The 23276-nt window shown below is 39.1% G+C and overlaps 2 protein-coding genes across 2 annotated transcripts in view; one reads left to right on the plus strand and one right to left on the minus strand.

The window, feature by feature from the left end:
- Nucleotides 1-23276, minus strand: part of cfap119 (cilia and flagella associated protein 119) — a 77515-nt gene that overhangs the window by 34132 nt on the left and 20107 nt on the right. The window lies entirely within an intron of this gene.
- LOC114661778 (interferon-induced very large GTPase 1-like) overlaps nucleotides 10690-23276 on the plus strand; it is a 62226-nt gene continuing 49639 nt past the window's right edge. Inside the window, exon 1 of the mRNA XM_051934705.1 lies at nucleotides 10690-15524. Coding sequence (XP_051790665.1) covers nucleotides 10825-15524 — 4700 coding nt within the window. The 5' untranslated portion in view covers nucleotides 10690-10824. The remainder of the gene's footprint in view (nucleotides 15525-23276) is intronic.

The following is a 23276-nucleotide window of genomic DNA, read 5'->3' on the forward strand; positions in this document are numbered from 1 at the left end:
ATGTTAAAAGCTTGATGCATAATGATTTGGGTCATATAAAGGGCATTCTTGTTGACAAGTCTGAATTATATCGGTTGGCTGTATCGGTTAAAATGTACACATCTGACTGATTTCGATGTCGTAATTTTTACTGAACATCGGCCGATAATAATGCAGTTCCCAATATATCGTGCATCTCTAGTGCTGTGTTCATATGCTGGCCCTGTGTTAGACTGCAGTCCTTTAGAAGGTTGGACCCCTCCCCATAAACCTTAAATTGGATTAAGTGGGTTAAATAATCTCGTGAGTACAGTCTGCTCATTAAAAGAATACTCCATAAAGTATTTTTTTAATGTATGTACTTTTGTAGTTTTAATTAACAGGACTCTTGATCAACGAATCGATTCCAAAATGTAATCCCATAAGGCTTTAGTTTCTCATTTATGATGTGTTCTAATTTTCCTGGAGGTACAACAGCTCAGCAAGGAAGGTGAAGCTCAGTCGCAAATGGGTCTTGAAATGGAGAAGAACCTCTAGCATACCTCCATAATTGTGGCAAAATGGCTTAAAGCACAACAAGGTTAAGGTATTGGAGTGACCCTCACAGAGTCCTGACCTCAATCAAACTGAAAAAGTGAGTTTGAGCAAGGAGGCCTACGAACCTGTCCCAGTTACACCAGTTCTGTCTGGACGAATGGGCCAAAATTCCAGCAACTTCTTGTTAGAAGCTTGTGGAAGACAACCCAAAACATTTGGCTCAAGTTAAACAATTTAAAGGCAATGAGACCAAATAAGACCATGTAAACTTGTTTGTGATCTAGTCAAGAAAAAATGAAAATCAAAATTGTGAAGCCTGTGAACACTGTTTGAAAAAATGACTTGTGCTCTGCACAGAGCAGACGTCTTGAACTATATGCCAAATTTATAGTTTGTTTGTATAAAATCTGTGGCGGGGTTCTAAAGTGAGTTTTAAAGAATTCACGCTAAGTGTATGGAAACTTCTGACTTACCATGTCATGTAAAATGACAAATATACAACCAACTACACTAAAATTATTACATATAGGTTACTTCATTATTTATCCATCTCATCCAGCTCTCACAGTACCACGTCCTAAAGCATAAGATCACCTGGGCCATACCATATGATGCCACTGTTTGTATTTTCCCTTTCATGCACAGATGGGTGATGACACTGCAGACATGACCTCCAGCACAGGCTCAGTTACTAAATAAAAATGCTTAATGATCTAAATATGTTTAATTATGGTTTAAGATTTTTCGTTGATTGGTGCTTCTAAATGAACATGCTTTAAGTAAGTGTGGCACTGGATACGAGTACATCCTGCAGAGGACTGACTCGCCATCCTGGTTTGATTCTTGCTTTGTGTGTTTTGCTGAGGGTATAGGGGCACCCATTAACTGGAATTAGAATAAGGGGGTCCTGAAAAAGGATGGTTTGATTAAATGCAATGGGATGGATGGCAGGGATGGACAGGCATCCCAGCTAGAATTAATCCATTTCCAGTCTCCTGGGTGGACAAAAGTAGCTGGGAGACAGCCTTTCAAGACAGTATGCTCCCTGGATACGCTAGGTGGCAGACCCCACCCACGCACACACCTGCAGGGCATACTGGGGACTGAAGTCTCATTGGGCAGCCCTTCTGGGTTCCATGGGTGCCACCAGGAGTAGCTGAAGGGAGAGACTCACTTTCAGAAGCTTCCACCCGATGCAGAAATACTTCCTTGAGGCAATGTCATGGCACTGGAAGTACTCCCAGGGTACTATAATATTTAAGGGGTCTCCTCATCTCACTAGGGGTGCTGAAGTTGGCTGGAAGAGGATACTTGCCTACAGGAGTAAAAGAAGAAGCATGGAAAAGAAAAGCTGGTTAATCCGAGACCTATAATAAAGTATTGTGTTAATTAAAAAAAAACATCTGAACCTGGGACTGGAGTTGGTGCAAATTGTATTGGGACTTGGGAGGTCTGCAATGCCCACTAGTGGCCACAGTAGTAATATAGTTGGATTTTCTAGGATCAGATTTATATCCTTATAACAGTAAATGAAATATTTTGTCCTAAGCTGCACTTTGTTCTTTAGTCCTGCATAAATCAATATTCATACAGATGCAAAACAAACTATATTTATATTGTTATATTTATGTTGTTTGTAGAGGTTATGTGTTACACTGTGTAAATAAGAGTAAAAAAATTTCTGTGAGTTACTCTCAAGCTATAAAATTGAAAAATTGTTAAAGGGTGTGAGCACTCTCTATAGAGTGTAATACTGCAGATATATATTGAAATAACATTTTCAGAAAATATGTAAGTTTGCTTAAAAATGTGTTCAGTATATCTAGTTTCCAATATGTTATTTTAATAATGCCCCTGGTGTGCAGCAGTGCACTTCATTTTGGCCACAGCTGCCCAGTCAAACTAATCTAAGCAGATTAAACTCACATTCAGTTTTAAGCAGGTTCAGCATGTTAAAAATGTTTTGTATGGTATTTGGGTAGAGACAACATAACAACAGAACAAGAAATGTAAACCATGTTGATTGCTTTCATTCCAGGTGAAACTTGTGGTGAAGTTTTATAAAAGGTTTTGGCTTGCCACTAAAGTCAGCATTGATTATTTGACATACTGTATACCTTAATAGCATGGGTAGGGCTTCATAATCTTCAGCAAAATAAATATTCATTTGCTGCCATCTGCGGTGGGTTGGCACCCTGCCCAGGATTGGTTCCTGCCTTGTGCCCTGTGTTGGCTGGGATTGGCTCCAGCAGACCCCCATGACCCTGTGTTTGGATTCAGCAGGTTGGAAAATGTATGGATGGATTTGCTGCCATATTCATATATATGTCATGCAAAATAGCAGACATGTCAGGATCATGGAATCCTGTTCTCTATATACTCTATAGTATATTCAAGTCAAGTTTGTTGTCATGTATACCGAGTACAATGAAATTCTTACTTCCATGTCCCCTCAGAGCAGTTGACAAAATACAACAAATAATTAAACAAAAAGAGAATAAAGTGGGTTAAGAGTCCAAAGATATGTGGTTAAGGAGTCGTTATCCACTGTAAACTGGCAATGACTATCTGTGGGATATTGATGTAATCAGTCTGGAGGTAGAGGTCGCTGTGAGGAAAAGAAGGGGAACGAGGAGGAGTGAATAAAGTAAGGAAGAACTGACTACATTGCGTGGTCCATTTATTTCAACAATATATAACACTATCAAATACACATAATTGTACCCTGCAATGGACTGGTATTGTTGTTGGTCCTGATTGCTGCCTGGATAGACACAAATCCAGAAACTGGAGAAAAATGAATGGATGAACTGAAAAATACTAAGCTACTTAATTTGAATTATTGTCTTAACAATTTTTGAAGCTGAAAATGTATTTTGCCACATGATGTAGTTTGACTTTAATGCATGTTAGGGTCAAATAAGCACTCCTAAGATTTAAATTACTATAACATTAAAAATATACATTTGCCTAAAACCTTTTGTGACACAATTGCTTACTGGTATTTTAAAGGGAATCAAATCAGACAGCTGAAAGAAAGAAAAAAAGAAAGAAAAAGAAAATTCCCACCGAGCCTGCACCCAGAAGGGCGGGGGTTGTTGCGTTTCACACCGCTGTGATGGGGCGTTCCTCCGAAGGTCCCTAACAAGCAGAACCACCAAGCTTTCACTTGCAGCCGGCCTTTTCCGAAGGAGCTGAAGATGTGCTTTGTGGTCGTCTATCAGATGCAGTAAGAAGTGCTGGAGTCAGCAAAGGTAATTTAAGCATAAATCTTGCAGGATGACTTCCGAAAACATTCTTGTTATATATTTTTGTTACAAATAATAATAACTTGAATCATTTCTGATTATGCAGTTGTCCGTTTTCTTTTTTCAGATTGTCATCTTATAAATAGACTTTTGCCGGTTTATAAAATCTCGAGAAGAGGATTCATTAAAAGGCAAGTAATTAGTGGAAGTTAGACTTTGGTGTGCTCACTTATATTTTATTTATTGGAGTTTCTGTAAAATTTAGATTTTCCCTTGGGGGCAAGTATTATCTATGTATCATATAGTGCGTTTCACATCTAATAATAATGCATTTTATTTATGTAGCGCATTTCCCACGCTCAAGTGTCATTCCTATTTATTTTACAGTACCTTTCATATCTATCTATCTATCTATATATCTAATTGTAAATATTCTCAACAATGCTTGAACAGAAGGTATTTACACGATTTGCAAAAATAAATGTAGTGTAGAGGCGGCGCGGAACCATAGTTTGCGTGGGTTGGCTGCTCACTTGTTCTCCGAAACAATGAACTGAGAAAAACGTGTTACACGATGGACAAATGTATTTATTTTATAGATGCACCCAATGTCCCGAGTTGCAAACAGCGGATCAAGTGTGTCTACACTCGTTCGTGCTCCTTTTGACACGACAAAAGGTTGTTTGGATTGTTAGACTTCTTCTTCAGTTCCATCCCCGCGCAATTATAAATCAAGGTTTCGACACACACGCGTTTTATTAGGCTAGTTTTCGAGGTCCTAAAAAGGAAGGAGGGCAAAGCGCACGGGAACTCGAAAAATAAATTATGTGATATTTATTGAAAATATCCGTCCTCTGCATTGCAAACGGCACAATGCATCTTTACGCTGTCGACTAATGTGGGGAAAAAACAAAACATATACGAGCTTTCGCCGTGGACATTTGGTGGCTTTGCTGTTAGCAGGTATATGCTAATTTCTCGGCTGAAAGGCATTTCAAATGACTTCTCATTTTTCTTGTTTTTCTGTTGACTTGCACATTATACTTTCACTTTATATGTTGTACGTGTGGCAAATTAATATTTCATTTTATAAGTAATAATTTATCACATTGAAATATTCGATATTCTGATGGAAGTACGTGCGCTTGTGAAATAAGATAAATGAGAAAAAGGCAACTAGAAATGTGAGTGTGTACTCATGGCAATTTTTACGTACAGTAAAGTTCAATGTCCACTAATGGAATTTAAATTACGTTTATAAAATACGGGACGCATATTACAAGCACATAATATTGTGAACCAAGTACAATAAGCATTCTGCAATGCAGGGGTTGGCGACAAGGTACGAAATACGGGGGTCCGAAATATTCTAAAAACTTCAAAATCAAACCTGTAGGGTGTCTGTGAAAATGAATTTGAAAAATACATCATGGTGTTAAAAAAAAAAACACTCAGTGCCCAACATTGGGAGTGTGATCAAATAAGCTCAAATAAGAATTCGCAAGAAGTACATTGTTAGGAGGAGTCTTTTTATTTTACCCAGCCTTACCCTTAATGTTATGTGTTTTTGCAGTGCTGTTTGTAGTCTACTCTGACCAGGGGGTTAGCTTTCCGAAAGCATATCTGTAAATTAACAATGCCTTAAACTCGATGGTAAGACCAACTGTTAATTTACGTGGGTTCTGTTGGTCAGTTTTTGGATTTACTCTTTAAAAGAACCGAACAGAATAATGTAAACGTCGCAGACGAGGGAATCATAGCTAAAAGTTTGCGGAGAGCGAGACTGGTGGCTTCTGCTCTCGCGCACAGAATTGCGCGTGCGTTCGGAAAGTGGCCGAGTCTGCGCTATTCTGGTCAGAAGTATGAGAGGGCGTGGCTTTCGTCTGCAGACTGCGTATTCGTTTATGTGGCGATTAGTCCTTTTAAGATCTTAGCATATGCGATTCAGCATTGTATATATGTTCCGCTGTGCGAGAGAGTTGCATTTTAGTGTTAAAACCCACAATTGAGTACCATCTGGACAACCGGATTATCACGGGGTATTTCGCCTATTGCTTGGCAGCTGTGCCATAGCTGCTTGCATTATATGCGGCCTTGGTAGACTATGAAAGCATGGAAATAGGTGCAGTTCTGCATGGAAAAATCAGGTGTCTGAAAGACAGTGTTATACTGTTGGAAGTGCCATCGTTAAACATGGATGCAGATGCAGATTATGTATGGTCAGTTAAGTAGTCTTGTGCTTCTGGGAGACACCAGGTGACACAAATTAAAATACTATAGCTTAAGAAACAACTCTGGCATCAATTGACAACAGTCTATAAACATGAACTGTTTATCAGTAGCGAATGTATGCCACAGGTGAGTGCAGGAAAACAAATAAATAACACTGGAGTAGCAGTATAGGACAGAACAGGACATCCGCCTATTTTAAGGCATATATAAGCATATCCAACTGCCCAGACAGTGGACTCAGTCAGCACTTGAATTGCAGACCAACAGGGAACAAATCACAAAACAAGGCAATATGTGAAAATCTGAATTTGTGAAATGTGGGTGTGGGAAAAGAAATAAAACATCACCCCTAATTAAGCACGTAGTTCAGCAAAGGGTGTGAACCTTTGTCTGATTAATTAATAAAATGGAATGAAATCAGTCAGTTGGCTTGCAATTGAAGATTTGGTCCAACACCTTGTTTCAGCTTCAAAACACAGGAATGTCATGTCATGCATGGCTTTTACTGGCAACTTTGATTTTTTTTCTTTTTGACATGTTTAAAAAAGGATGATTGTTTGCACAGGGGTGAGACCTAGAACAAAACAAGAAATTGTGTCAACAGGGTGTGACTAACTGTTTAAGAAGCACGCGTTCCCTTAGTTAGAAAATGTTATGTATGTCATTCAGGAATGTGTTTTGTACAACTACAATTCTTTCACTTTTACTTTTCATGTGTATTTGTACTTCAGACCCTTAATATATTTTGGAACTAATATTAATTTCAGCATGAAAGTTCATAAAAAGCTTCTCATTGTTAATAGTTATATTTTTTGCATTTTGAAAATTATTTACAAATTGAACATTATTACATGCTACAAATTCAACTATATTTGAGACTGCAACAAAATGTAAGAATGTCAATCCTAAAATAAAGGTTTGAAAAAGATCATATTTTCTAAATTTCTTTTAAGAGTAATTTAAAAACAATTGACTTCTTGCTCCATTTTCAAGGTAATCCACTACATCATTTATTTTAGAATTTTTTTTTTTGTTGTTTGTTTACATAGTGTAGGTGCCAAGCTGGACGTACAGGCATTTTTTAGGATAGAAAATTTCCCTCTGTCCATCCACTATTGTTTTCCGGCCAAGTAAGGTGTCCTCAACCAGCCTGGCCAGGAGGCCATAGTTGATGGACAAGGAGAAATTGCCTGTCCAAAACAATTTCTCCCCCAGTACAATAAAAGGCAGTGCTCCTCTGGCAAAGACCCATCTGACTCCTCCAGTTGAGTCAGGAGGCAGAAGGCGAAACTCACTGGAGGACTGGAAGGAGGGAAAGAAACATTATAGAATTGGTGGCTGTAAAAGCGGATCTTCTCCATGTGTAAAGGTACTGTGTTAATCAACAATAGACTGGTTTCTCATTCAGGAAGAGCTGTTTACATGCATAAATGAAGGTCTAAAAACTGGAAATTATTACGCCAAGGCACAATACATACAGTTACAGTAAATCCATTAGTATTTGGACAGTGATACCATTTTCATAAACTGGGCTCAGTGAATCAACACAATGAATCTGAAATGAAGCAATCAAGATGTGATTGAAGTATTGAAATGTAGACTTACAATGTTTTTGTTAAACCCCTTCAACTAAAACTGTACGTGCCATTTAGAAAAGACAGCCATTTTGTACATGGTCCCCCCTGCTTTCAGGGCTCAAAAGTATTTGTACAAACTAACAATCATAAATATAATGATAATTTTCAATACCTGGTTGAAAGTCAATGACTGCCTGAAGTCTGAACCCACAGCCATCTCTAAGTGCCAGGCTTAACCTCTATTGATGCTTTGCCAGGCTGTCTTCAAGAGCCAGTTTTGTCTTCAGTAAGTGACATGCATGTCCAGTTAGGTTGAGATCACTTGATTGACTTGGTCATTGAAGAATATCCCACTTCTGTGCGTTGAAAAGCACTTGGTTTGTTTTCACTTTGTTTTGTCTATTTATCCATCTGTACTATGAATCCTTGTCCTACCGGTTTTTCAGCATTTGTCTGGATCTGAGCAGACATATAGCACCCTGTTCACTTCAGAATTCATCCATTGGAAGCCATGCATGATCAGGCCATAACACTGCCTCCACCATGTTTCACAGATCATGATCCGATCCTTCTCTGCTCTATATTCTTCTCTATCCATAATTCTGGTGCATATTGATCTTCATTTCCTTTATCCAAAGAAAACTGTTCCAAAACTGGACTGGTTTTTAAAAGTACTTTCTGGTAAAGTCTAATCTGTCTTTCCTGTGCTTAAGGTTTACCTGTGGTTTTCACCCTCTGTCTTGACTTTCATGAAATCTTCTCTTGATTGTAGACTTTGGCAATGATAGATCTACCTCACAAAGAGTATTCTTGGTGTGGCTAAACATTGTGAAGGGGTTATACTTTGCCGAAGAAAGAATTTTGTGATCATCCAGCGCATGGACACCTCTTTGGACCTCATATTAAGTATGCACAGTGACAACTTCCAAATGCAAATTCAATACTTAGAAACAATTCCACACCTATTACCTGCTTAATTGTTAATAAAATAATGAGGGACCTGCTCACACATGGCTATGGAACAGCTTGTCAGTCAATTGTCCAAATACTTTTGAGCCCCAATGAAATGGGGGGACCATGTATAAAAACAGCTGTCATTCCTAAACCATGCATACAATATTTTTGCTAGTCCTTTGACTTAATACTGAAAGCCTACTCTTCAATCATGTAACGATTTCATCATTTCAAATTCATTATTGTGGCATACAGAGCCAAAACTATGAAAATTGTGTCATTGTCCAAATACTCCTAGACCTAACTGTAAACCAAAACTCAAAGTTGAAAATAACAATCAAAGATTCCTGGCTACCTACTGTAAAGACTTGAAGACTACAAAGAAGATTTGTTTTTCAAAATCCACATTGTGTTGAATGGCAGAGTTGACAGTAAATACTGAAAAGAAGCACAGGGGACGGATGAAAACAAAGATCAAGACTGGAGAATTGTTCAAGGTCTAACGCTGGGATGTCCGACGATAGTGTACCAAAACATAATCTAAAATCAAAGTCAAGAGCGTACACACACACACACACACACACACACACACACACAGACAGACTAGTTAGCACTAATTGAAAAAAGCACCACAAAAGTCTTTTAGAAAGAATTTAAATTTTGAGCTTTTGCTTAATTTTCATCATTATTTTGTTATCCTTTACATGCCACCATTTTGAGTGTTTTGTTGATAGCAACGCCGAGTTATTGCTTCTTTGCAATGCTAAAAGTTGTGACTTGTGACATCAGAGATCTGCCGGTATATAAGATGGCAGCAAGCTACAATCAGGATCGCTGCAGATGGTACTATATGCATTCTTATGATCAGGTTTTGGTTTTATGAATTTTTTTATAAATTCCCCTTAATGTCAAAAAATATGTAGACCTTGTTTTAGGGGTTTTGGAGGTCAAGGAATCTGTTTAGTGTTTGATATGTTTTAATGATGTATTCAAATAAGTAAGAATTACCAGCAACACTCACAACACAGTCCAAACCACAGTCCAGTTTCACAGACACAAACATGGATAGATGTAATGTCCCCAGTGAGCAGCCTTCTGAAAAAGATTATCTTGCTGTGCTCCTGAATGTCTGATGATGATTTACAGATGACCAGACTGTGCCCTATAGACAACAACTTCCAAGCCAGACGAAAAACACACAAACAAGCTGGCACAGGACAAGAACACGTATCGAGTGAAAACTAATCCACAGGGTATGAATAGATCTAATCCGAATGATTTACTGTAGTGAAGATAACAACAGAAGCACAAAAGACAATTGTGATCTGTCCGCTTTTTACAGCTCCCTTTATGCAAGTTGCTATGTAATTGCTAGGAAAGGTCAACTGGAAGGCTTTGGTGTGTAAAAGTCACGTAATGTTGTGCTTGATTGGATGTAGCTCAAATCTTCAATTATTCCCTGTTTTCTTTAAAAAATTCTGATTAACAAATTATGGCTCAGCTTTCTGACTACAATTTAAGAATACTGTTTTGGCTCTGGTTACATGTTTGTTGGTTTTTGAATGTTTGCCCTCTTTGTTTCACTTGAATTTTTATTACACATATTGAGCCTCAGTTATTTATTTATTGACTTCTCTATTACAATTTTATGGTTGTTAATTTGATTACTTTGATTTACCTCCCAGTTCCTTTTCTAACTAATTTCTGCTGCTTACTCATGCAGTCAGCACATATGCCTTGTAATAGGGATCACCTCACTTTATTGAAGGAAAATCTAATGGTGTAATAGATGGATATAAAAGAAAAAAATGCTTGGGACCTTCTATGATTTCTGCCTAGCACACTCATACAATGTGTGATGTTTACACTGGGCCTACTATATCGATGTCTTCCTCCCGCTATGGATATTTGACGCTTCAATTCGTAATTCACAATTCTTCTATTGTTAATGAACATTGACCAGTGATTGATAGATGTCCTGTCTAGGGTAGGTTTCTGTTTAGCACGTGCTGCTTTCAGGATAAGGTTTATTTTCTTGACTTTTAAAAAGCTTGTAATGTAAATGGGTGGATATGATGAATAGATGTTTGATTGAATGTAAGCAGATCATGGTTAATTATGTGAGAAGGCAGTAAAAATGATCAATTTTGAGCAAAGTACACTGAAAGAGAAATGGAATTTTGTAAAGCTCTTTGAATCTCTTTTGGAGATGACAGTGGCATCCTTTTAAATCCACAGGTAATAAAGTCACATGTTTGAAGTTGAGTCAGATCAAAGTAAAATACCGAAAAATCAGCATGCCACTTCCACACGGGAATGAACATGCCATTGATCTGACTGAATCTCCTGAAACATGGACTGAAGTGCTGGAAGGCTCATCTGATGGACTGGCACTCCAGGGAATTTTTTTGACAGGCAAGCCTGAACACCTATTGAAGAGACGATTAAAAATGATAAATGTACCCAACAAATGCAGGTGGTCATATCATGAAAATGAAGCATTTGATTTGTTTAAATTTTTTGACTCTCACACCCAGGAACAAATGGCTGCCAAGCTGATTGAGAATGGAGGATACAGCGTTTATCAGGAAATGGTAGCAGATTTAGACGCTGCTAGTTCTCCTTCCTATTATGAGGACCTCAGGTCAGGTTCCACAAAGGAGGAAGATATGTCATACATGTGTGAGTGGAAGAGATGTTTCATCCCAGTTGCAACATGCACCTTCACGTGGCACAACCTCTTTCTTTCTAGCACAGTGATAACTGACCTGAAGAAGCTGGAATCACTAATCGGAGAAGAGCAAAACAAGCAATGCAAGACAATCTTGAAAAAGTATGGCTCACATGCCAACACAACATGCACATTTGGAGGGGCTACCTGGATGAAAGTAGAAAGTACTCAATTCTCAGAAGAGGAGATAGAAATGCAGAGGCAGCTGGTGGAGGAAATAATAGATGGGGAGGATTATTTCTTGCATAACACGAATCTTTCCAAGGATCCATCAACATATGAAAATCAACTTGTTAGCAAGTATGATGAGCACATTCTGAAAAATCTGACATTCTATTTTCAGACAGAGGGTGGGCCATCAGACTCACCCTCACTGGACCACTGGCGAGCTGAACTCTTGTCCACAAGCAGATCCTGGAAGCTGATTGACCGTGGGCGTCAACATCATTTTATTCCCATGTGGACTATTATGGTATGGAACCACAGGGAAGATTTTAAAGACTATGAAAAAGTAGCCAACACAATCAAAAGATACTGGGAAAAAGAAACCGGCTTAGAAGATAGGGGCCTTGAAGTGGAGAGTCTGATGAAAGCAGAAACGATTGTTCATGATATACTTGAAAGAGCTAAAGAATGGACTGGGAATTTTAGTGAAACCTTCAGTGAGAAGTGCACAGAGTACATTACTGAATGCCTGAAAGCATACTTTCAAGTGAAAATGCTCCAGGGCACAGATTCTGACTATTATTGGTACCAAAATGTTATCTGTAACAAGGACATGCAAGCGTTTCTTAAATGGCTAGCATACAGCATTGAAAACTCACAATTGACATCATCCCATAAGACTGCCCTATTAGAGCAGGTGCTCAATCTATTTGGGAAGCACCCCATGTCAGACAGGTCAAGCTTTCCGGGTATCGATGTAGTTCTGTCCATAATTACAAAATACTTATCTCAGTCAATTCCAGGAGAGCTTGAAAGCTTCCAAAGTGTAAAGCTCCTATTTTCCAAAATCCGAAAACAGGCTTCTGAAGTTGATCCTCAAAAAAAAGGTGCCCAGGAGATGTTCATGTATGTTGCCTGCATTTTGCTTCTGAGGCTCAAGGAACTTGTTGAAGGGATAGGTCAGCAATCCCTTAAGCCTCTAATCACTGCTCTTTTTTACCCTTATATTGCAAGTGGTGAGGTTCTTCAGAAGAAGGGACTATCACAAAGTGAGTGGCAATCAATTGCCGAGAGATTCCAAAAACTTGGCAGCTATCTAGATGAGCACGAGACAAATGAACAAATTCAGACTCTTGTCTTTGTAACAGCTCTAACTGGTGCTGGGGAGGATTTGAATTCACCTGACAAAAGAGAGGAGATGACAGGTCTTCTAAAAGCTTTGGTGGAAGAGATGGGACCAGACCTGTGTCCTACACTTCATAAAGTGGTCCTTGATGCAAATGGAAACGTAAACCAGGATTATAAGGGGCTGTTAGAAAATATCACATCAATTAGGGAAGAGAACAGTGTCAGAAAAGAGATGTGGCAGAGGAAATCAAATGAAATTGTGCAGCTGGTTTTTCAATCTAAACACAAAGCACCTCAAATACAGCAACAAAGAGTGGTGAAGAAAAACAACATTATAGAATGTCTAGATTTAGAAAAATACTGTGAAACAAAGCTCTCCATTACTGACATTAAGATGGTGGGTTCACTCACTTTGCTCTCAAGCAGACCTTCAAGATTCAGTGATGTACCCTGGTATTTTATTCAAAAGTTAACAATGGTGCATTCAGATGCTATCAAAGTGAAATGTGAAGAAGGTGAAACATCTGCTAAATTAGCATCGCAAACACAGCCTTCTGAAAGAGATCTGGAAGACTTGTTTCTAACTGAATCAGAAAACCTTACTGTGCTCAACCCACTGGATGTGATACTGGCTGTGTTCATGTGTTCTGACATGTTTGTGCAGCAGGAGCTTGCTTTAAAAATGTCAATGTGCCAATATGCTGTGCCCATACTGCTTCCAAGTTGTGGGAAACAGGGTTTATTTCTCCTCTGGGGACTGAGATCTATTGTGAAAAAATGGCACCAGAAGTCACTCAATGGATCCAGTTGTACTATTGAACAGGGCATAGCAACACACCCAATGCACACAGTGACATTTATCAGATTTGGAAAGCTTCAGTCTTCAAAGTCAGCCTTCCTCAATTGTCTTTTGAGCACTTCTCATAATTCTCACAGTTTCTTTGTACATTCAGAAATGGAAGGTGGAGAAATCAGTAGGCAGATTTCCAATGGTTTGGTTGAGCTTAGCTGGTATTTGCCAAGTGGAAATGAAAATCTTGATGTTTTCCATGTTCCTTTTGCAATTATGAATCTCCGAGGTGATGCTATGTCTTTTCCCATGCATGTTAAGCTACTTGCAAGTGTATCATCTGTGCTGTTTGTTTTTGTGGACAACATTGGAGATGAAGAGGAGGAAATGATTGCCAACCTAACTTCAAAGGTAAAATTGTTTCTGTTGCTAAACCCACAAACAGACAAGATGGCTGCAATCAAGCAAAGGCTTGTCCATTTAAATTCAACATACAATATGAAAGCAAGTCAAATTTTGCTGCGGATGAAGAAAAATAAAAATGAATATGTCTCTGAGGTACATTCAAAGATAACCAACATACAGGCTTCAGAACAAAACTGCATGAGTCTAGAAGAAATGTCCAGGTTTGCACGGGAACATGGATTTGAAGTGGATGAAGACTATGGTCCATGTCAGGGTGGACGAAAGAAGGCAGAGGAGGTTCTTGCTGACTTAAGTTGTCACAATATCACAGAATTCAAACAAGTGATGTTCCCATTTCAAGGGCCAGCTTGGCAAGAGTATTCAAAAATTGAAAAAGAAAGTCTGCGATTAAAAGATATTGGTTGCAAGAACACACTAGACTATTCTAGGGAATTAAATGAGAAAAAGAAGCAGATTCGTTTAAAATATAAAAATGACATTACACCTGCAATGAAAATATTTGTGGAAACAATCCTGGGCTGTGCCAAGGAGGAGCAGCTCTTCTTTCTGCAGTGGATGAAGCTGAAGCTGGACTCTCTCTCATCAACAGCTCTACCTGAACTGCGAGAACAGCTAAAAATGGCAGACAAGGACCTAAATGAGCAAAATCAACTCCTTGAAAAGCTAACAAGCAGCTCTCTTGGGCTGGAACATTTTTTGCGTGAAATCGGGCAGATTTATGAGGCTTTCCTTATGTGTGATTCCAGATTAAAAGAGGACCTGCACCACTTGCCTGCCACAGTTGCAGAAATACTGCTTGCTGGCTTCCCAGTGGAACTCATTGATGGCAACGTCTGTAACATACCCATGAGGTGGGTGTCTGACATTCTGAATGAAGTGAACAAAAGAACACACCCAGACACTCGCATATTTGTCCTTTCTGTACTGGGAGTGCAAAGCTCAGGGAAATCCACTCTTCTCAACACCCTCTTCGGCCTTCAGTTTGCCGTCAGTGCTGGAAGGTGCACACAGGGGGCCTTTATGCAGCTGATCCACGTGGACCCAGATGTTAAGCCAGAACTTGGATGTGATTACATCATGGTGATCGACACAGAGGGATTAAAGTCTCAGGAATTAATGTCTCTGACTGACAACTATGAACGTGACAATGAAATGGCCACCATGATAGCTGCATTAAGTGATATCACACTAGTAAATCTGGCATCTGAGTCCAGTGCCGAAATGCAAGACGTTCTGCAGATTGTCATCCATGCATTAATAAGGATGAAAGAAACAGGAAAGAAGCCCAGCATTTACTTTATCCACCAGAACGTTGCTGACATTTCTGCTAAGGAAATGAATTTGCTTGGCACCACTCAGCTTCTGAACAGACTGAATGCTGTTACTCAAGCTGCGGCAAAACAGGAAAAGAAAGAAGGCGTCTACTGTGAATTCTCTGATGTGATTCAGTGTGACCCGGGCAGTGCAAATAAATATATAGCTGGCCTCTGGCATGGCGTTCCACCAATGGCAGCGGTAAATGTTGGTTACAGTGAAAGCGTATTTCAACTCAAAAAAGAGCTCCTCAATTATATCAAAGAGCAGAAAAAGAAACAAAAGCCTTCAACAATTTCAGACTTTGTTAAGTGGATGGAAGATGTTTCTGTTGCTGTGAAATCAGAAGACTTTTTATTCAGTTTCCAGAACAGTCTTGAGGCGGCTGCATTTGCTAAACTTGACACTCACTATCGAAACTGGATATGGGAGATACAGCAGAGGTTCATGGAATGGTGGGAAAGGGAGGAAGTGAAAATTAAGAACTGTGAGGAGCCAGATGACCTCCTTTCAAAATTATCAATAGAAGTCGAGGAGTTGCGGCAAGAGCAGGAGGACAAAGCTCTTGATAATCTCCAGAGTTATTTTAAGAAGGATATAGATAATAAACAGTTTATAGAAAATCGCAAGCACTATTTTGAGACCAACATTAAAACCACCTGCCAGCAGCTTAAAGATGACAGCATTAAAAAGTGTGAAGGATTTGTTGAAAACTTGAAAAGGCAGGATAGTTTTCGTAAAATCCATAAAGAATGTGACAAAAACATTCAAACCAGAGTAAAGAAACTACTGAAGAAGTGCAAAGAAGAGAAGAAAGAACTTTCTGATAGAGAGCTAACTCAGATATTTGATGAGATGTGGAAAGAAACCGTCTGTTTCTTCAAATGTCCGGAGGATAAAGTGGATGTTCACCAGGATATGGAAAAATGCCTTCTGAATGATGCTAGTCAGAGGAAGGATTTAAAGTGCAAACTGAAAGATGGAGAGCATTATTCAACAGGAGGTGATGAGTTCAAAGTTCTTCCAGTGCACAGTAAAATGTTAAGTACATATGGTTTCTATTCAGTATCAGGAGCCAAAATGGCAAATGTTCAGGAAACTGCTAATTCCATCATAAAACAATGTAAAAAATATATTGAAGAGCTGGTCGATAAAGACACCGATTATGACAAAAATTACTGCAGTGGTGTAATAGTGGTCATTGATAAAGAAATCGAGAAATTTTATGATGAAAAGAGAAAGCTCACTGACCAGTTCTGTGTTGACCTGAAACTTCATATTTGTGCGATTGCTGAACGTCAGTTTCAGGAAATGCATAACAGATTTATTCAAAAGAATAATATACTGGCCAGACTTGAAGAAGAGAAGGCTGCATACTGTGAGATTCTCAAAGACCTCTTCCAGGAAGGAGATCTCAGTCAAAAGTTAGCAAAACGCTTCTGTTCTTTGTGTCTGAAGCCATCTCTGGAGGGCACGGTCTTGCGGCAGCTCTCAAAACAGGTCACCACAAATATGAGGGAGAAGTGGACACCTTACATTTTTGAAAATATCAGTTACTTCCAGCTCACCCTTCTAATAGACGTTTACAAAAGAGACAGCTTTGATGCTTACAAGAACTTTATCACAGATTATGATGAATACGCACTTGATTGGCTAGAGAAGCAAGCAAATGAATATTGCAGAACTGTAATGAATGGTAAAGTACGGATTTTGTCACTGGCAGAGGAGATGGTACATGATCTTTGTAGCACAGTTACGATGACCTTGTCTGATATCTTAACAATGAATCTGGACACTGCAGAAGAGTTTCTACAAAAACTGATCTCAGAGCTAGAATTGCAAATGGTTATTCAGAAAGATAAAGCAGACATAGCTAAGTTTGGTTATGAAGTGAATGCTGCAGAGTTTGGAAAAAATCTACAAAAAGCAATGGAATCTTTAGCAGGAGAGATGTTAAGTGAATTTGGCTGCTGGAACATGGAATTTGAAGTAAGAAATCTCCCCAGTCCTCCTCCTCACAAACAGCTGTTTACATTATTAAGAGGCTGTGGAGAGAAATGTCCATTCTGTGGTGTGCCTTGTGAGCTTGAAGGATCTGACCATCAGCACTACGCTCGATACCACAGAGTACTGGGTGTAAGCCATACACCCCCTGACATGCTGCCATTCAAAACTACAATGAAAAAGCATTACTCCCATATGTTTGAGAACTCTGATGAACGGGCCATGAACTGCATCTCACCAACTGTACAAATGAAAAGACACCAAGGAAGGCTATCAAAAAGACATAAGTGGGGCAATCTGTATAAAGGGTACACATCAATCTACTGGCGGTTTGTGCTCAAAAAGTATAACCAGCAATTTGCTGAACTTTATAAAACCAAACCAGTGAATCTGGATGACATATTTCAAGTGACATGGAATGACGTGAGAAAACATCTTGAAAAGGTGTACCAGATAAAACTTAGTCTGAGCCCAGAATCATCTTGAATAGCTTGTTCTAAAACACTAGTAACTCAGAGAAATCTGGATAGATTTGAACGAGCCCCTTCTTTCCATAAAGATTAAAAAAATGTCAGAAATGTTTTTCAGGACTGTAAGATAATGTTGCACCTGCCATTCATTTTCAAACTAATTTTCTGGAGGTGCATGTCAAATTAAGCAAACATTAAGTAGACCAGGGATTCCCAAACTCAGTCCTGGGGACCCACCGTGGCTGCAGGTTTTTGTTCCAGCTAGCTTCTGTTTTAAATTGGACTCCTGGGCTAATTATATGAACTGTTATTTTGTAAATTCTGTTTTGGGAACAGTATAGAAATTAGAAAACTAAGTTTGGTTAAAAAAAAAAAAAAACAACAACATTAAAATGTACTAAGAAGTTATTTGGGAAAATGTATTTTTCTTTCTTTTTAACATTTTCATCTCTTTTTTTATTCTACTTTTCCAGGTGTTCTAATTATTTAATTAATTCATCATTTACTAATTAGTGAGGCTGACACTAAAGTGTTGCAGCATTTCATGATTCAGTGTTATTTGCCTGAGTGTCTGCTCTGCTAGTTTTTAATTATCATTATTAAGACACAATGAATGGAGCAAACTGCACAGAGAAAGGGCGAAATATAATAATATCAACAAAAGAAAGTTATGCATTTAAATCTAAAGCAAAAATAGAAATATTTCTAAATGTCTTATAAATGTAAAAATCATGCTGTGGTGCTTTTCTGAATGTAGAATAAGTGATTAATATCACAACTTCTTGACTGATCATAAAAATGTTTTATTTTCTTATGGTAAAGGAAAGGGAGCAGGGGGAATGATTTCAAGTTCTCTTTTACGTTGTGTATTGTGTTTGCTGGTGTTAACCTGTAATTAATAAAGATTCAAAATTTCTAACCTACTGATATTGTGTAGTATCAATGTTCATGTGGGTCAGTCTTATATATACACATCAGCTTGTCTTCATTTTGATGTTGTGCGTTTACTATAATAACAACAACATGGCAGCATGGCAACAGAGTGTTCAGCACTGATGTCTCACATAGCCAGAGGCCAGCGGTTCAATTCTCTGCACTGCCTGTGTGGTGTTTGCAGATTCTCTTGGATTCCATGTTGGTTTTTATCGTGATACTCCTGTGTTTTCCTCAGAACCTAAAGATATGCATGTTAGATTACCTTGAAGCTCTACATTGGTCTTATACGAGTGAGTGCAGGTTCAAGTGTGAGTAAGAGTGCTCTGTGATAGACTGTCCAGGGTTGGTTCCCACATTCTACTGAACACTGCTGGGATTATGGGAAAGGATGCAGGCCCACAACCTTGACATAAATAAACAGACCGTAAAAAGGAAAGAATGGATGGATGAATAATAATAAGAGAACAAATATAATCAATTCATAATAATAGACAAACAGTATTAGAAACGAGGGGTTGAAAATATATCCCCTCCTTCTTCACCTCTTCTCACTTCAAGCTGGGGGTCGATGTGTTTGATCAAACCTGTCTATAAAGATTTGTCCTGCACTTCCTCCCGTCGGACCCTTTTCAGTCAAAACATGCTTTTACTTTATCCATACATCTCCGCTTTGGCCTCCCTTGCTTTCTCCTCCTGTGTACTTACATTCCCATGACTCTTATGCCCACATATTGTCTCTACTCATCACATGTCCATATCACTTAAACCTACTTTCCTGTAATTTCTTTGATGTCTCCTACTTTTGTTATACCTATAATTTTCATAAATGTATCTCCAAAATAAAGAACATTTTATTCAAATATAACCAATATTTGTCTAGTGCAATGGTTCTCAAACTTAGTCCTAGGAACCCCCTATGGCTACAGGTTTTCAGTCTAACCAGTTTCACAGTCAATGAGTCATTTTCCCTTGATACAGTCATATGAAAAAGTTTGGGAACCCCTCTCAGCCTGCATAATAATTTACTTCCAACAAAAAAGATAACAGTGGTATGTCTTTCATTTCCTAGGAACATCTGTGTACTGGGGTGTTTTCCAAACAAAGATTTTTAGTGAAGCAGTATTGTATGAAATTAAATCAAATGTGAAAAACTGGCTGTGCAAAAATGTGGGTCCCCTTGTAATTTTGCTGATTTGAATGCCTGTCACTGCTCAATGTTGATTACTTGCAACACCAAATTAGTTGGATGAGCTCATTAAGCGTTGAACTTCATAGACAGGTGTGTCCCATCATGAGAAAAGGTATTTAAGGTGGTCAATTGCAAGTTGTGCTTCCCTTTGACTCTCCTATGAAGAGTGACAACATGGGATCCTCAAATCAACTCTCAAAAGATTTGAAAACAAAGATTGTTCAGTCTCATGGTTTAGGGGAAGGCTACAAAAAGCTATCTCAGAGGTTTAAACTGTCAGTTTCAACTGTAAGGAATGGAATCAGGAAATGGAAGGCCACAGGCACAGTTGCGGTTAAACCCAGCAGGTCTGGCAGGCTGTGGTGTTATGGGTCCACAGCTCTCTCAGCAAAGGCCAGTTTTTTAAATAAATAATCACTGCGCTCACGGCTTAACGGGGGGGGCGTGGTGGCTGTAGCGGGTCTCAGGGCGATCTGCGGTGTGGGCGTTTCTCACCTAAGTGCACAGGTGAGGGACTGCCCACATCCGTGATTGTTCCTGGGGCTACTAATGTGCTGCAGCTGCTATGGCCTCTCAATATATGGAAGCGCGAGTCAGCTAGAAAGGGGAACTAAAGAAAGAAAGACAGACAGACAGACAGAGGTGGCTGGAAAAAGCAGGATGTGAGAGAGAGAGAGCCAGTGAGGGTGAGTGAGCGAGCGAGCGAATGCTCGTAGGCTGCTGTATGGAAGCCTGGGTGTTAGGCCGACACCCGGGAGTTGTAGTAGTGGTCGCTCCCGCTGAGTGATCGAGTAACGGGAGTGACCAGTGAAGGGTGACTGGCTGCGTAAGGCCAGGAAGGCAGCGGGAGTCGGGAGGCTTGGTGGTGAAGTCCTTGGTGTGAGCGTCCTGGACATCAAGGACTCCAAGTCTCAGGCCTGGGATGAATTCCAGACCGAAGCCAGGATTGGGAGGCCTCCAGACCTGTGTTGAGGAAAGAAAGGACAGCTGCAGAGAGAGCGTCTCGTCTGCTGCAGGGCCCAAACGGGAGAAGCAGGCGAGACGCTAGTGTAAAAGAAGCACTGGGCTTATTGTTTTAAAGGACTGCTTCCAGCAACGTTTTAACCTCGTCTTTTAATGGATTCTGTTTTTTCTATTGTTTTAAACCTCCACGTTTGTTTTAATGGATTATTTATTTAATGAAGATTTTTTTTTGATAAAGCACTGCACTTTGTGGACACTTTGCGTTGATTGTTTTAAATAAAAGCACGTTTGCACATTTGTACCATCCCCTTGCAATGTTGCCTCACTGCTTAGCTCATCTCGGTTATAACTATCGATGGTGATGGGTTCAAGGGCTCCCAGAGGCAAGATGGGAGCATAGAGCCGAACCCACATCGTAACACAGGCCAAGAAAAATAAAGGAGCCCCATATGCGCAGAATTGTGAGGTTACAGACAACCCACAGATCACCTCCAAAGACCTGCAAGAACATCTTGCTGCAGATGGTGTATCTGTACATCATTCTACAATTCAGCTCAATTTGCACAAAGAACATCTGTATGGCAGGGTGATGAGAAAGAAGCCCTTTCTGCACTCACGCCACAAACAGAGTCGCTTGTTGTACTCACATGCTCATTTAGACAAGCCAGATTCAATTTGGTACAAAGTGCTTTGGACTGATGAGACAAAAATTGAGTTATTTGGTCATAACAAAAAGCGCTTTGCATGGCGGAAGAAGAACACTGCATTCCAAGAAAAACACCTGCTACCTACTGTCAAATTTGGTGGAGGTTCCATCATACTGTGTGGCTAGTTCAGGGACTGGGGCTCTTGTTAAAGTCAAGGGTCAGATGAATTCAACCCAATATCAACAAATTCTTCAGGATAATGTTCAAGCATCAGTCACAAAGTTGATGTTACACAGGGGTTGGATATTCCAACAAGACAATGACCCAAAACACAGTTTGAAATCTACAAAGACATTCATGCAGAGGGAGAAGTACAATGTTCTGGAATGGCCGTCACAGTCCCCTGACTTGAATATCATCGAAAATCTATGGGATGATTTGAAACAGGCTGTCCATCAAATTGAACTGAACTGGAGAGATTTTGTATGGAAGAGTGGTCAACAATACCTCCATACAGAAACCAGACACTCAAAGGCTATAGGATGTATATTTTCAAAAGGAGGCTCAACTAAGTATTGATGTCATATCTCTGTTGGGGTGCCCAAATTTATGCACCTAATTTTGTTATGATGCATATTGCATATTTTCTGTTAATTCAATAAACTTAATGTCACTGCTGAAATAGTACTGTTTCCATAAGGCATGTCATATATTAAAAGGAAGTTGCTACTTTGAAAGCTCAGCCAATCTTCTTCTTCTTTCTGCTGCTCCCGTTAGGGGTGGATGGATTTGGCAAAATTTTACACCGGATGCCCTTTCTGACGCAACCCTCCTCATTTATCCGGGCTTGGGACCGGCACAAAGAAACACATTGGTTTGTGCATCCGCTGTGGCTGGTCTGAAAGCTCAGCCAATGATAAACAAAAATCCAAAGAATTAAGAGGGGTTCCTAAACTTTTTCATATGACTGTATGATCTCATTTAATTAGCTAGTCTTTTTTCTTTTCTTATTCTTATTCTGCTATCAGAAAAGCACAACGGTATGATTTTTTTTTCATTAATAGATAGATACTTAATTAATCCCCAAGGGGAAATTCACATACTCCAGCAGCAGCATACTGATAAAAATAATAACACCACATTCAGAAGTATTTGCAGTTATTCTATAGCTTTAAATGCTTAACTGTTTTTTATTGTTTCCTGTTGGTGTATGCTTTCTCTTTTTAATTTTATTCCCTTAATTGTGTCCTAATAATGACAATTAACAATGGGCACAGCAGGAATCTGGGCAGGCAACACCAGATGCTGAAAGGCTGCAGCTACTTCAGTGTCAGGACATAAAAAAGCACACATTAGTAAATAATGGATAAAATACCCAGAACACCTGGAAAAGATGAATGAAAGGTAATGAGGGTGAAAACCTTAAAAAATAAAATATACCCATGTAACTTATATAAATACTTATAAAAAATTACTAAGTTCAGTTTTTGTAATTTCTACATTAACCCCAAAACCCAGAGACTGAGAAAGAACAGTTTGCTTAATTAGGCTAGGCTTTCTGTTTAGAAAGATATTTATACACACACACACATTTTGATGTTGAGACTTTACTATAATAACGAGATGACAACTTGGCAACAGAGTAGTGAGCCCTGCTGCATCACAAGTCTATAGACAGATGGATATGAAAGGCACTATATAACAGACAGATAGCAGTAGTATTAGTAGCATTGTCATGTGTACAATGTGTAGTGAAATTATAATGGATTACTGGATCAAAACTAATCACACTCGTACTTGCAGTACTTTAAGAAGAATCTCACATTCTGTGATGATATGCCTTTCTTTAAATCATTTATTGTCAGTTGCTTATTTGCAATCACATAAAAGTGTTTACAAATATTTACTTACCTGTACTTAACCACCCCTCTCTCAAATACCTTAATTTACAAAGATTAAGGAAGCTATTAAGTGGAATATGAGGTT

The sequence above is a fragment of the Erpetoichthys calabaricus genome, chromosome 12 (assembly GCF_900747795.2).
Source record: "Erpetoichthys calabaricus chromosome 12, fErpCal1.3, whole genome shotgun sequence".
Lineage (NCBI taxonomy): Eukaryota > Metazoa > Chordata > Cladistia > Polypteriformes > Polypteridae > Erpetoichthys > Erpetoichthys calabaricus.